General features: G+C 40.7%; 1 protein-coding gene across 4 annotated transcripts in view; it reads left to right on the top strand.

Annotated features, from left to right (window-relative positions):
• eml2 (EMAP like 2) overlaps window positions 1–15737 on the top strand; it is a 52333-nt gene that overhangs the window by 20478 nt on the left and 16118 nt on the right. For 3 of the 4 annotated variants that reach the window (XM_050066564.1, XM_050066555.1, XM_050066571.1), the window contains exons 4-10: window positions 465–566; window positions 11212–11240; window positions 11672–11801; window positions 12151–12300; window positions 13761–13830; window positions 14209–14319; window positions 14489–14584. In XM_050066564.1, the coding sequence (XP_049922521.1) occupies window positions 465–566; window positions 11212–11240; window positions 11672–11801; window positions 12151–12300; window positions 13761–13830; window positions 14209–14319; window positions 14489–14584 (688 nt within the window). Of the gene's footprint in view, window positions 1–464; window positions 567–3596; window positions 3727–11211; window positions 11241–11671; window positions 11802–12150; window positions 12301–13760; window positions 13831–14208; window positions 14320–14488; window positions 14585–15737 lie in introns of those variants that run through there. The other variant, XM_050066580.1, reaches the window with a different exon arrangement.

Below are 15737 nucleotides of genomic sequence, written 5' to 3'. Positions count from 1 at the left end.
CGAAGCAACAAGCGCTTACTCTCTACATTAGTAGAGTGAACACAGCAATAAGTAAAGTTAATGCAGAAATGGAGTCAATAACAACAAGAACAAGAGGGTGCACTCATGGAGTTTCTCGAAAGAAAAGACTTTTAGTCATTCCTCCTAGTGGATTTGGTAAAGGCACGATTTATCATCTGTTTCCATTAGTGATGAAGAAGATGTTCCCTGCTGTTTTGTTAAGCTCATTAACATAGGAAATTGTCTGTCAAGGCGTGTACTCCTGCCCACTCAAAGTGTTTGGGGCGGCACTGAGTCCAGACTGATACAGAGAAAACAACAAAACAAACAAACAAAATGTTGAGCTCATCTCATCAGGATGGACTAACCACACTAGGAAAACAGAGGTGAAGAACAATAACAATAGTGTCAAATGTCAAAATATACTAATGTCTCCTAAACAACACCTGTTTCCTCTCCTTCAGGAAGAGTATGTCCACAGAACGTCTCACCCTGGTGAGGAGAGAGATGGGAGCGGAAAGTCGGAGTCGAACCACCTCTTCCAGCAGCTCCTCCGGAGGCAAAAGGTAACAGCCTTGTCCAGTGTGATGGTGTATCTTGTATAGATTATACACTGTGTCTCTTAATTCATTGGCACTTAATATCAGGGACGTTTCTACTCTGTGATACTTTAATAAAACAAACCATCAGTCACATTTTACACAAAGGCAGATGAAGCAGAGAAAACATAATACTGTGGTCGATGTTGCCAGGAAAAACAAACCTCTGTTGTTTCCTGTTTTGCCTCTAACAAGCTCAGAGAACATGTCTGTGTATTGTGGGTCAGCAGGGCTGCGGAGGAGTTCAGTGGGTCACTTCTAGTAATGAGCTGTCTGAGCTCCATACTCTCTTCTGTTATTCAGTCAGTCAGTCGGTCTGGACACATAGAGTGCCTGTCTTACTGAACTTAAAGTTATTTTACATTTTAAATATTTATATATCGAGATTTTAGGTATCAGAGTATTGTTCCATCCCCTATGACCCTAATAATCAGGTATAGGAAATGGATGGATGAATTATTAAAGACACATGTACTCAGAAACAGCATTTACAATAGAATTGTTCTCTGGGGTCAGTCTATAGATTATTTGATAGGGAACCACACAATAAAGGTCACATTTAAAATTTACTGCAACAACCAGGACAAAACAAGACAGGTAACTTCTCAAGATCAAGGTTTAAGACCATCAAATGATTGTTGTTTCAGAAGCTGCACAAATGCAAAGTATTTACTGTCTCTTGATTTTAAATAGTAGCTAAATCTACAAAATGAACACCTGACAGAAATAGTAAGATTAAATTTTTGGGGGTATTACAACAGTAGGGACAGTATCTTAAACCCTTCGTAGATCAAATTCATTTACACATAGGTTATGCTCAGAGCCAGGGTAACCTTATCCCACCAGCTGTTTTTAACCTCTGGAAACTCTGTCAAATATGTATGACAGGATTCAATTACAAATCCAAGTGGGCTGGATTTTATAACCAGGAAATGTAGATGGGCCGTACATTTTCAACAGCCTATTCAAAACTTTTAGGCAAATGCAAATTCATGTAGTAAAAAAATAGTAATGTTTACTGTTCGACTTTTGAACTAAAAAGTATTTTTTGTCACATATTTGACCGCGGCACATCACAAAGTGCAGAAACAGAATAAAAAGGGGCTATTAATGCACAGAACCATAACATGTGGCAGTAACAGTAACCAATAATGCTCTATCTCTCTCCCCTCTCTTCCTCTTTCCCACACACACCTCACCTCAAATTGTTGTCCACTGAGGTCAAGAAAAAGTGTGTAGGCAAAGACAGGAATATTGTTTGACTATCTGACTGCAGCCCAGATGTTTTGGAAAGCTACTGTGCGTGGTCGGAGTTGTGTTCCATGAGAAAACATTGTTTTATGAAAGATATGATTGGCTGTGTCACTGCCCGATACGTATGTCCTGCCTGGGGTATTGCACATATGTAACTCAACAGAGATGACAAGGAAGCGAGATGGCTCACTTGTTAGCTATTTCCAGACACTATATGTAGTTTACATAGTTTGTCCATCCATCCATCCATCCATCCATCCATCCATCCATCCATCCATCCATCCATCCTGAGCAAAGCACTCGAGACCTATCTCCCCTACCAACGCTTGCCAGCTCCTCCTGGGGGATCCCAAAGCGTTCCCAGCCCAGATGAGATCCCTCTGGGTCTGCCCAGGAGCCTCCTACCTGTTAGACATGCTTGGGAAAACCTCTGACAAGAGGCACCCAAGAGACATCTAGATCAGATGTCGAAACCACCTTAACTGTCCCCTTTCGATGCGAAGGAGCTGCGGCTCTACTTCGAGCTCCCCCCTGATGTCTGAGCTCCTCATCCATTTTCTAAAGCTGAGCCCAGCAACTTTACAGAGGAAACTCATTTTGGCCGCTTGTGTCCGAGATCTCGTTTTTGATCACGAGCTTGTGACCATAGGTGAGGGTCGTAATGTAGATTTATTATATTATTTCATTATTCAGCTAAATACATTTGGTCTTTGTTAAACAGGAGAAGAGGATCTTATACATTTTTTCTCTTTCCTTGATTAATTTCAGCCACTTCTTTATTAGCGTTAAGGCCAAGAAATCCAGTGTGACCAACTGGCTTGTCCACCTTTTTAGAATGTGTCTTGTGCATGTCCTTGAATCAAAAGAAACAGAGAAATGGTGCTGAAAAGACAAGGGAACAACCGCCCCTCATCATCATCTGTATCTGATTGTGATGAAGCCGTTTTACATTTACAGCCCTCAGCGTGGGACCTGCTGCGGCTTTTAGAACTGCTGGTTTAGAGTTTCTGAAGTTTAAAGCACACTCAGGCTTCAATTATTCAGACTGTGTTTTAGAGAAGAGAGAGATGAATTCTGCACAGCATCATCATCAGTGTCGTCTGATGTCTGATTTGTCTCATCATCGTCTGTGGCTGTTACACAGTTTCCACAGTCAGCGCTTCCTGTTCGCCTGAAGTAAATGTCAGATGTCACCATGAATTATGTTTCAGAGTTAACTGGTTGTTAGTTTTTGTGATGCCACAGCTGTGAGTCTGATGGACAGTGAAGTATCCACGTGTCACTGCCAAGTAAACTCAACATGTGGATTACTTGTCATCATTAAAAAAAAAAAAAAAAAAAAAAAACACAGCGGAAGTTTAGTTTCTGTTATACAGAGCAATTTTTCTTGTCTTTCTTATTTGTCTGTCTTTCATTACACACTGTGTTGCTTCTAATTCTATTTTTCTCCTTAATTTTTCATTCTTTTCTCCATTTTGTCTGCTGCTGTTTCTCTAACTGACATTCACACTTCCTTTTCTNTCTCTCTCTCTCTCTCTCTCTCTCTCTCTCTCTCTCTCTCTCTCTCTCTCTCTCTCTCTCTCTCTCTCTCTCTCCCTCCCTCCCTTATTTCTGCTGATGGATCAGATTTCCAGTAGTTCCTTGTATGATGGGGGGGTGTGGTCATTGGGCAGAGGGGGTGGGTCCGCACAGTCAAGAAACTGCATTCTGATTGGATGATGGGGCCTCCTCAGGCTGAGCTAAAAGTTTGCTCAGTGAAGGAGGAAGTCGTGTGTTGCTGTAGCTGTTGAACAGGACAGGAACCGCTTTGACTGTTCACCACTGTTGACTGTTACTGTAACGGAAACCTCTCAGCCATGAAGAGATCTTCCAGGTAAATTGTCTCTTTAAAATGGATAATCAATGATTGACAGACAGAGAGAGAGAGAGAGTGAGCAAAGAGCATTTACTGATAAAGCTTTTTTGGAAAAGAGTCTTATGCTTTGAGTCATAAATGAAGTAAATGTGTGTGTGAAAGAAGGTGTGTAACTTCAGTATGTGGAAAAATGCATATGCAGCCTTTAAAATTGGATGGATACATTTAAGAAAAAAAGGAGTGTGTTTTTTGTGCCACATGCAGCTGGTCTCTCATCTGTTGTTTGAGTAGCTTAAATAGATTACAGATTGCACAATAAAACACAGAGAGGGCTGGTTTATAAAATGCATTCAGGCTGCATGCATCTGAAGTTTTGGTTCATTTTCAGTCTACAAAAAGTCAGCAGTCAGTAGCTCTGGCTTTACGACCGCCTGAGGAAGTTGTGTTGTTTTATGAAACTCTGTTGTCACGCAAACGGTTTGATGCAGTAGGTTGCCCCGTCTGCACGGCTGTGGGTTGCTGTGGGGAGGGGCTGCAGCATAGTAACATGAACGCAACATGAAACAAGAGCCAGCTGTGTTAGTAAACCATGGATCTAAAGGCAAGAGGCAGGTTTGATGAAAACACAAACATACTAAATGATGTCATGTTCAGAAGAATTAATCATAGTTTAATTGTGTAAGTCAAACAAGGAAGGAAAAAGTCAGTTGTGCTATGTTATGTGAAACTCAAATTTTCATTAAGAAAGCTCTCAGAGGATGGGTTACACACTGCTCAACACCCCCCCCCCCCCCCCCCACCCCCACACCCCACNCACACACACACACACACACACACAAAAAAAATCACTTTCATGGAAACCATAATGAAGCGTTTTCTAAATGTGGTACACTTCCTAATAGGTCTCGTTATGTCACAGATACTTTGAATCATGCGCCTTTTAAAGTGTCATTAGTGGCTCTTTTGTCTTCTGGCTTCTAATGATGGTGGAAACAAACAACCATGTCACATTTCTGTCTGATTATGAAACACACACACATAGGAGTTGAGTAAATATGAAGTGACAGAAGACTGCAGTCACGCTGTGCTCAGCAGTTCTGTCAGTTAAGTGATGGTTTTGTTATATCTGATTGAGTCTGATAGCAGACAGGACACAGCTCCTGCTTTTATTGATAGAAGTTCACAAGAAATGATGGCATTACACACTGTACAGTATGTTCATGTGGAACAAATCATCTCATGTAGTTTTATTTGCATGTGCTGCCGTGGGTGGTGCACATCTGTATCTTGATTGCACAATAATTTTAAGATTCCTCAGAGGGATTCTAAATGAATAATGTCTTAGCTGAGCTTGTAACTAAGGTTTCCCCCTCCTTAAACACTGAAAGACAGTATCCTGCAGCATTGTGACCACAGGCAGGAGGCTGATGCAGCTGATGTTACGATTACCTATTCTGCTTCGTTTGCAGAACCACTGATAACATTGATTGGGCCTCCTGTTTAACATGCAACAAACATATTGACATCGTCTCTGATTGCAGAGAAGCATTCTGCACCACTTAAACCAGGTTTTGCCACAATGAACCGGTTAAACATCACTATGACTGTCTCTGGATTTAAATTTAAAGTTAATGCATATAGTAATGTATATAATTGTGTCCCCAACATAAGCTTTGTAAAGTAAATGAAGTTTAACAAGTGTAATAAAAAACTGAAGAGATAACCCTCCGTTAGATTGAAGCTATGCAAATTCTGATGAAGGAAAAGATGAAAAGATCAGCGTCATGTTGAAAAGATTAAGATCTTTTCCCTCTGTCAAATCAGATCTCTCTTCCTCTCACTCACTCTCTTTGTCTCTCTCTTAGGTATTTTGTCTGATATGTCTGATACCACAATAACTTCAAAGTGAATTAGTCTAATGTACAATGGAAAAAAACTTGAGTGTCTTTGTGTACTTTTTTTTAAAGAGTGGAGATGATCAGACATGCTTGTGTCCATTATCTAAATCACCCAGTACTTAAGTCATAATGGACCAAGAAATGGATGCACACTTGACCACTCCCACAATTCAGGGGGCTGCGACCCATCAGTATGACCGCAATATCCATCTTCTCTCTGTCTGCATCGCTGTGATAAAAACTGATTTACTGCAACATCCATCACTGGAGTATCTCGCAGCCTGATGAAGCACTTTATTCTTTGATGAGGAACCTCTTGTAATTGTATTATGTAAATTAAGACACACACAATTCTGCACCTCTAAGTTTTGGACAAAATTATCAGCTGAAGTCTTAATAAATATAATTGTACACACTAGGCTTAATTATATTTAATGGATTGTATTTGGCAAGTTAAACATTGCAGGCCAGGTAACGTTACTTTAAAGATTTGGTCAAAATATGACCCAGGAACAAGCGTAAGGCACTGAAATGGTTCTTTTTTTTAAAAAAAAATCAGCATTTAATAATTGTCCAGGACCCTACGAAATCTGTTTTAGTTTTTCCCATAATCTGTGGTTTCCATTTTAATTTTTTAGAATTCTGTGTTTTACAATTCAAGCCCATTTTGTCATCAGAACTTAATGTGGTGGATGAATGAAATTTACGAATATAATCCATCCAACCTCATTTCCATTTGTATTTCCACTGTATTAACACCTCATTTTGAAAAGCGGACATATGTGTATTATGGGCCACAGTCATATGTATAACAAGTCAGAAAACAGGGGTACTCCAACTTTAGCAACAGCCAGTTTGAATACAGAGATGCGAGTGACGGCTGGCTTGATCCAGAAACATTGGACGCTGCCTTTGGACGACCCGAGAAGCACAAAAGGTCAGGATTTGACCTAGCTTGGCTAACCGAGTAAAAGACTGTGAAGCTAGCAGTCACTCACGTCTCTGTGATCAAACCTGCCGACATTAACAGTAGAGACAGACACTAGGAGAACAGAACAAAGTCTCTCCAACAAATTATCTTGCGTTCCCCATTGTCAGCGGACCTGCCGGTGTGTGTGAAGGAGCTGAGCCCCACCCTCAGTGAAACACACAGGGAACAGAGCACAGAAAGAACATGTCCAGAATGACACCAAAATAAAGTCATGGATGGATAACTGAACGGACCCTGCAGAGCAAAGGCTTGCTGGCCCTAATTTTGAGGGCCCCCCTGTCCTTCACCTGCAACATGTCACTTGAAGAGACACATACCGACCAGGGAGAGACTCAAAATGACCTCCAAGAAAAATAGAGCCTACAAACAGTCAAAAATATCACAAATAGATGCTTAATAGCTGCAAAGAGACACAAAGAGTCTCATAGCAACTCAACAACAAAAAAAAGGCTGAATAACAATAAAATCTGTGTTCCTTTTTCCTTTGCAGGAGGGGTGGTGGTGCCCTCTGCATGTCTGCGTCCAGGGGCCCACTGTCAGCCCATAAATATAGCTGTATAGTTTTTTTCTGTTCAGTTGGCCTAGACACTGTAAAAAGACATTTATAATTGTGGGGAAATTCCACAATTTGTTTTGCGTTTTACAGTTGATTCCATTTCTGTCATCAAGTTCCTCATTTCTGTCCCTGTTATCCACGCTGCAGAAATCATAGGGCCCTAATTGGCCTATTTCTTGCCTCAGATTTATTCAGAAGTTGTTTTTTTTCTGAATAATTGTGGTAAAATGTGACAGCTCTGCAGAACACCTGCTGTGTTGTCTCTGTTTTAAAAACCAGAAGCAAACCCCAAGCTCAGCTGGGCTGCAGGAAGGACTCATGTTGACATCTTGAGAGAAGCAGAGCACGTTAATTACTGTTGCTGTCTGTTGGTTGAGGGCTGCTCTAATCACCTGCAAAGCCATGTCTCTGCCCATTAGCGAGGCTAAAGCAAATGTCTGTTTGGCCTTTCCAGACCACACTGAGGGAAGTAAAACATTTGGTGTGGCTGCAAAGGGGTTAGAAACTTTTGGGGGAGCGAACTACTACCAATACAAGTTGAGGATCAAGAATGGCTCAAACAGCTTCCCTATCCAATAGCATCTGACAGCTTAACTTATCTGGAGAGAGTAATCACCAAGAAGTTGCATAAAATATTTCCTGAAGTCTCACCTTTGTGTGAGAGATGTGAGTCTATGGAGGCTACCTTATCACATAGTTACGCTCTTTGCCCCAAACTTCAAAACTATTGGTATGAAATATTTCAATTTTCTTTCTGTGATTTTGGGGGTCCAATTAGAACCAGATCCTATTTTAATAATTCTGGGAACATCTGATGAGCTACAGAGACTAAATGTTGCACAGCAGCGTCTTCTGGCATATGGTTTTATAACGGCAAAAAAACTGATCTTACTTTACTGGAAAAAGAAAGAGGTGCCCTCCTTCAAGCACTGGTTGACTGACTTGACAGACACCTTACATTTGGAGAGAATTAGATTTATTCTGAAAGATAAACTGAGGGATTGTGTTTGTGGAATAATTATTTTTTATTTTCTGTAAAAAAGAAAAAAAGAAAGAAAACGTGACTGTCGATTGTCAGTTTCACTGTTAACTGACTGGTTTCCCAATAAACATATTTGAAAGAAGAAACTTTTGGGGGAGCTTCCGACTTGAGGAAGATTTTATGGAAGCTCTCCACAAAGAGTCTTAGGGATCTTTATGGCACTTCCACAACACTCAGAGGAACCCTGAAGGGTCTTTGCTGTGTCCCCTGTGGTTCCTACACAAACCAGTTGGGTTTTCAGAGTGCAGGCAAGCAGAAAATGCCAACAATGCACCCAGTGCTGCATGTTAATGAGTGGTCTGTTTGTGCATTCCCTCTCCCTGGAAATCTTGTGACTAAGGGCTGCAGCCGCATGGCTTTTAGATCCACAGTTATTTGCCCTGTCCGGCTGCCAGCTACCCAGCATGCACTGCACTAATTACTGTCTCTGAATCAATCTTGTTTTCTCATTGGCTAGAAATGGGCCACGCCTCATCTTCCTGGCAGACCCCACATACACACTCACACACACTCACACTCACACAGTTCAAGAGACAAACGGGCCTTTATGTGGTTCCTTTAAAGAGCCGACAGCCTGGCTGTTCGCCTCCAGCTGCTCAGGGACACAACAGTGACTAGTGAGGTTGTCAGATCAGCCGCCTGTTAGCTCTGCACTGTCTTTGAATCTTCTTCAAATGCTTTGTGTTATGCTCGAACACACACATACAGGCTCTGATCTTTTATGATATTAGTATTTATTCTCTTTTCTCTTCACCTTTGTTGCCTTTATTGACATGTAAAACACATTGTGGCAAACCTGGTTTAGGAAAAAAAGGGGAAAAAAAAGAATACATTTCACTTGACATGACCTGACAAGCACAAAGAGACACTGAGACTTCTCAGTGCTGCGAATCTTTTCCTGGGTAACTCCCTGTTAAACAAATGTCAGGGAAAGAAGACACACATGGTTCATCCTGGTGTGTGGCCTGTTGAGTTTGTTTTTTTTTGACAAGCAAAAATTGTGATTACACTAGTGTAACTCGTGTTGCAGTGTGTAGATTTTAGTGGCATGCAGCTGTGAGGACTGCAGATTGCAACAAACTGAAACTTCTCTCATGCCAAGCGTGAACTCCTTGTTAGGATTCCTTCAGTGTTCATATTCAGGAGGTTGTTTAGGAGCCGAATTATCCGCACGTATTCCGTGGATGAGGACCTGCTCACTATGTAGATACAAACAGATCATTCTAAGGTAACCCAAGATTCTTATTTACAGGTGATTATACACTACAGATAACATATTTATTATATTACATTTCTGCTAATATATCCCCCTAAATCCTACACACTGGACCTTTAAATCCTCTTCTTCACTTGCTTCAGTTTTTTACCACCACTGACTATCTATGTGCTTTCACTCACACAAAGTAAAGTCAAACACATCGTTATGGACTCTCCTGTTGTTGAGCAGGAAGAGTCAAGCCCCTAGTCTCCCTTATCTTATCAAGCCCTGCTTTTACTGCTGCTGCCATGGTGATGTCTACCTGGCAGCTGAGGCAGCGCTTCAGCATCCTGATCACTGTCAACATCCTGACAGTTTAGGTTGAGTGGTCAGCATGCACTGAAATGCTCAGTGGGCAGTTCTGATTGGTTGACAGACAGCTGATTCAGGAACAGCTGGGGCTGTAGCTCAGCTGCTGCAAACTGATGAGGCAGCTACAGGTTTTGATTGAGAGGTCTAATTATGGGTTTTGGCAAAGTGGCTGACTCATTCGTTGTCATTTAAAATTTAAAGCAGAAACTTTTTCATATAAACACACTCAGCTTTTCTGTCTGACATTCAAAACACTCATGATTCTCCATCTTGTCTTTGCTGTGATCCTCCTCTGTCACATTGTTTGGCTGCACAGCACATTCACGGTGTGTTTAACTCATAATGTCACCATTCATGTGTGGATACACAAATGATAGGGCCTCTCTGTTTACTTTGTGTCTGCTGACTCCATCAAAGACTGTCTTTATCAACTTGTATACACGGTCACATTAAAGAGTCAGTGCTTTATTCATTTTCTGTCTTCATCAAAGAAAAGCAAAGATGTGTCTTTAGCTTTGTGTCTCAAGCCAAGTTAGCCCTCCAAGCTAATGCATGCTAACACACTGACGACCGGTCAGAAATGTGCAGCATAATTTTTTGCCAACACTAGATATCAAACAAAATGCAGCGACTATGTCGTATTAAGTTGCTGTGAGCTGTAATTTCACTTTTATCTCAGAGCCTGACTGGGCAAAGCCTCTCCCTCTCTCCGGGCAGCCGCCTCCATCTCACTCAGACTTACCATGGGTCTGGATCCGCAGCTGCGAGCTGAGAGCAGAAAGCAAAGAGTTCTCACTCTCCAGCTAAATTTGGGGATCACGGTCCCCAAAAATACTGTATACTGACTGAACAAAAAAAATAAAAATGCTGCTCAGATTGAAGGAATTTTAGATGATTGAGGGGGTCCCCGACTGATTCAAATCTTTTACTTTCAGGGGGCAGCCCTTTTAAAAACATGCCACTGTTCAATTGCACATGTTTGATGCATACTGAACATTCTAGTTAATATGCACTGTACATGAAAAAGAATCTCTCCAAGCATGAGGGACCTTCATCTTGCCTCCAGAGTCCATCATCTCAGAAAAGAATTAGAAAAGGATAAGATCTGTCTTCTAAGTCTGAATGATATGATGCATGGCCTGTGTGTTTTTGCTGACTCTGTGCTCTGCAGCTCCCTACTATCCAGTTAATGTGAAAATGAGGGCTGCAGCCTGTCGAGCAAAGAATAAATAATTCAGAATCTTATAGGAACTCCTGATCTTATGGAACAAAGTCTCAGGAGCTTGTGTGTGTATTGTCTGATTACCTGCTGACACATGTGGTGCACTACTGCTTGCACTACCATTATTTTTCCATTAATGATGACAGCCAGACCCTGAATTATCTCATGGTATTCAACAATCTTTACAGCAAACATTTCATTCTGGGTTTTTTTTTCTGTTTCAGCAAATCCAAAGAATGCACCTTTAATGCAGGTAAGAGGAGCTTTTACCCCACTCATGTTTTAATTAATTGTTTTTGTTGTAGTCACTGTCAGTGACGAAAGAGCCCTTTTCTGTTTTTGCGGAGTAGATGATGTGTTTTACTGTACGGTGGATTTTAGATTTCAAGGAGCCACAATTCTCTCGCCTGTTTTTGTAGAGTCAAGTCAGGAAAACCTACTTTTTTTTTAAGCACTAAAACACTAAACAAAACAGGATTAGAAGAAAGAGGATGGAAGTCAGTGTGTGGATGAGTCTGTGTTTAAATGGAGACTCTGAGCTTTTGTAACTTTCAGTATATGCAGTGCTGTTCTAAAAAGAGACATGTGTCTCTGTGTCTCTGAAGCTTGACTTTCGTTTCTCTGTTCCTTTCCCTCAACATAAACTTGCATCTCTTTTTTTCTTCCCTGTCTCTCTCCCTCCAGAGGACGGCTACGTGAGGATGTTCCTCCGAGGTCGTCCTGTCACCATGCACATCCCTGACCAGCAGAGGGAGAGCTACAGCCTTGACCAGAAGGTGGCCCTACCTGACCGCAAGCTTAAACTGCAGTGGGTGTATCCTTCAGACTGGCAGAAGGAAACTAAGAAATACACAGAGAAACAGTTTTTTTGATGGATCAGGAGAGAGTGCATGAATGGATGAGAAATGAATGAATTATTATCTGTCTGTCTGTTAATCCTGTGTTTGTATCAGAGGACAGTGCACAGTGACTTTGAAAACCCCTGGGATAGACATTCACAGATGGATAGAAATATGATTAATTAACTCCATTAATGAAACATAGTCATTTGGAAGGAAGTAAATCTAAAATATAATATTTGGGTCATTCAAGCTTTTCTTTTGAATATTACATGTTCTCATTTGCTGGTCCTGGTCATGTTCCCTAACTTAAGCGTGGACTAGGTATGGCTACCGTGGACGTGACTGCCGCTCCAACCTCTACCTGCTGCCCACAGGAGAGATTGTCTACTTCAACGCCTCTGTGGTGGTGCTGTACAACACCGAGGAGCAGCAGCAGAGACACTACCTGGGCCACAATGACGATGTTAAATGGTGAGAAGACAGCAGGCTTATAAGAGCTGTATTCCAGGGGTTTGACATATAACATAAGGTCAGGGTAGACTAACTTGCTGTCTGACTTCCTGCTTCACCTGGATTCTCCCACTTACCCTGGTTCTTGTGTGCATGGACACATATCCTCTTTGATTAAAGCCTGTGCTGAAAAATAATTTACATAAGTACAGTGTTCAGCACACATGTAGAATAACACACAGGACACAGAAAGCAGCCGGATATGGAAACATTTGTTTAAACAGAGCAGTGACTCTGTATCTCCTGCGAGACGACTTTTCAACAACACATCAGCACTGTTGGAACATTTAAACGCTTCATGCAAGTCTTCTTTATCCATCTCATCTGTTATTCAGTCAAATCTGATACTCACATATTTCACACGTTATTGACAGCTTCATGCAGCTCACTGTATTTATCATGTATGTGATTTTCGGTTTACTTAATGAGCACCAGATGACATTCTGAATGAGCTCTGTGACTGGAAACACTGGGATGTAAACAAACTGAATCCCCCTGGGGCATGCTGGGAAAGCTACTCATCTGTACAGGGAACCAATTGTGTTCTCCTCTCCCACGGCGTCATATTAAGTACTCTTCTTGCTATAGACCAAATTGCTGTGATGTCATGCTAACCACAACAATTATTTACGGGTAGACAACTAGCAGCTGTTTTGCATTGCAGACAAATCAGCAAACTTGTTTATTACTGTTGTGATTTTCAGCCGTAACTGTAATGTTTAAAGATATATAGTTAAACCCATCAGACGTTTCCGCGACGCTTATTTTATGTGCCGTGTTCCTTTGCTATTGTCTTTGATTAACCAAATCTACGGGCATGGAAGCTAAACAACGTCCTCCTGTGGAGGGGGCCCACAGCAAAATATACCACCTAAAAAAGTCTATCAGTTTAAGTGTATGCTATATTTGGAATATTTTAACCCCTTTATCTTACATTGAGGCAGCGGTAGATCAGTGTCACTGTTAAGTAAAATTACATTTTTTTTTGTTAATGTGAGTCTGGTGGCTTGAGATAATGGCCTCAGTTCCCCCTCAGAAAAGGCAAGGGGAAATGGTTAAAATATTCTAAATAAAGTGTACACTTAAACTGATACTGATATTTTTCAGTGGGACTTTTTTTACGCGGCTAAAAATGAAACAATTGAGACAGCGTTTGCTCAGCACCGATTGATTTTATATACGTGATGCAGGAGTCTTGTATGCGGAAGTTAAACAAACATAGTGATTCAGTCTATGCAAAATAGTTGTGAGTAGAAGTAATCCCCAGTTGTGATATCATTTCAGTGTTCACATGAATCTGAATCAGCTGTTTAAATCTGCAGTGGAACGTCTCTCTGCGATTTCACAAAATTTTCCTATAAAAGCCAGGAGCATCATTAAAAAATTAAAATGAAGTAATGATTTATATTTGTTCTCCATAGCTTGAGTGTTCATCCTGACATGGTCACCATAGCAACAGGGCAAGTGGCTGGAAACTCTAAAGATGGAAAGGTACTGTGAAAACCATCATTCACATCCTCCTACTTAGTGTTACTGTTTTACTCACTGCTAAATTTTGATACAGCTGACTTTGAACAAGGCTAAAGAGAGGAAAAAATCCACAGTATTCAAATGCCAATGGTTATAAATAGTAAAAGAAATCCTATTAAAGACTGTGCAGGAAGGGCTGTAGCATGAAGAGTAAGGAGATTTATAGTTTTACATGAAACAAAACTTTTAAAATAAAGCAAAAAAAAAAATAGAAAATCTGTTAAATTATTCTATCAGATCCTTTTTTATCTTACTGCAGTTTTTTGTTTCCATCTATTAAATTGGTTTATCTGACACTGTTTCTTTGTCTGATTTAAACCCTGTTGCCTGTCTGTTCAGCTGCTGGCTCCTCATGTTCGTGTTTGGGACTCTGTGAGCCTCAACACGCTCCATGTGATCGGGATGGGAGTGTTTGACAGAGCGGTCACCTGTGTGGCTTTCTCTAAGTCGGTAAGCAGCTTCCAATCCTGTAGAGTTTACTGAGGCTTTGATGCTGTGCACAGTTCAATCAGGCACTGACTGGTGATTTACAAAAGAGTAAATGTTTATTAAGTTATACTAATAAATACATGTAACTGCCTTTTTGCTCTAAAAATCTTACTCCTTGTTTTGCTCTCAGAATGGCGGCAACTTCCTCTGCGCTGTGGACGACGCCAATGATCACATCCTGTCAGTCTGGAACTGGCAGAAGGAGAAGCAACTTGCTGATGTCAAGGTACCCCAAGCTTTTACCTTTGACCTCCTGGTCCTGATCCCATTGATAAAGCTGCAACATTATTGAGCTCCTGGTTCGAAACTTTAAAAGGCGGTTCTCTCTTTTTATTTATTTTTTTGTTTTCATATAATTTTGTAGATTTCCAGTAGTGTTTCTGATGTATTGAAATCCGAAAATTCAAATTTTGGTCAAAGTATATATGTTTTAGCATCCAAATGCTATTTTCTCAAGCCCTGATGTTGATTTTTTTTTTAGATTTTTCTTGTTTTAGGAGGCTAAAATACATTTTGCACCTGCTTCTGCTCAAAGCCACCAGACTCCTGACAGAAACAGTAATTTTACCTCACAGAATACGAGGAGTTACTGCTTATCACTGATCACTTATTTAGTTTATGATATTGTGTGACTTTCACAACCATACTAATGTGGTGTCCACAGCAGTAGGCTACTTGATGACCTCAGAATGGTACTTGATGACTTCAGAATGGTACATGATGACCTCAGAATGGTACATGATGACCTCAGAATGGTACATGATGACTTCAGAATGGTATTTGATGACTTCAGAATTGTACATGATGATCTCAGAATGGTACTTGATGACTTCAGAATGTCACTTGATTACTTCAGAATGGTACTTGATGACTTCAGAATGGCACTTGATTACTTCAGAATGGTACTTGATGACCTCAGGATGGCACTTGATTACTTCAGAATGGTACTTGATTACTTCAGAATGGTATTTGATGACTTCAGAATTGTACATGATGACTTCAGAATGGTACTTGATGACCTCAGAATGGCACTTGATTACTTCAGAATGGTATTTGATGACTTCAGAATTGTACATGATGACTTCAGAATGGTACTTGATGACCTCAGAATGGCACTTGATTACTTCAGAATGGCACTTGATTACTTCAGAATGGTACTTGATGACCACAGAATGTTACTTGATGACTTCAGAATGTCACTTGATTACTTCAGAATGGTACTTGATGACCTCAGAATGGTACTTGATGACTTCAGAATGGCACTTGATTACTTCAGAATGGTACTTGATGACCTCAGAATGGTACTTGATGACTTCAGAATGGCACTTGATTACTTCAGAATGGTACTTGATGACCTCAGAATGGCACTTGATTACTTC

Source organism: Epinephelus moara, chromosome 2 (genome assembly GCF_006386435.1).
Source record: "Epinephelus moara isolate mb chromosome 2, YSFRI_EMoa_1.0, whole genome shotgun sequence".
In the NCBI taxonomy this organism is placed as follows: domain Eukaryota; kingdom Metazoa; phylum Chordata; class Actinopteri; order Perciformes; family Serranidae; genus Epinephelus; species Epinephelus moara.
This window is presented reverse-complemented; position numbering and strand designations above follow the sequence as displayed.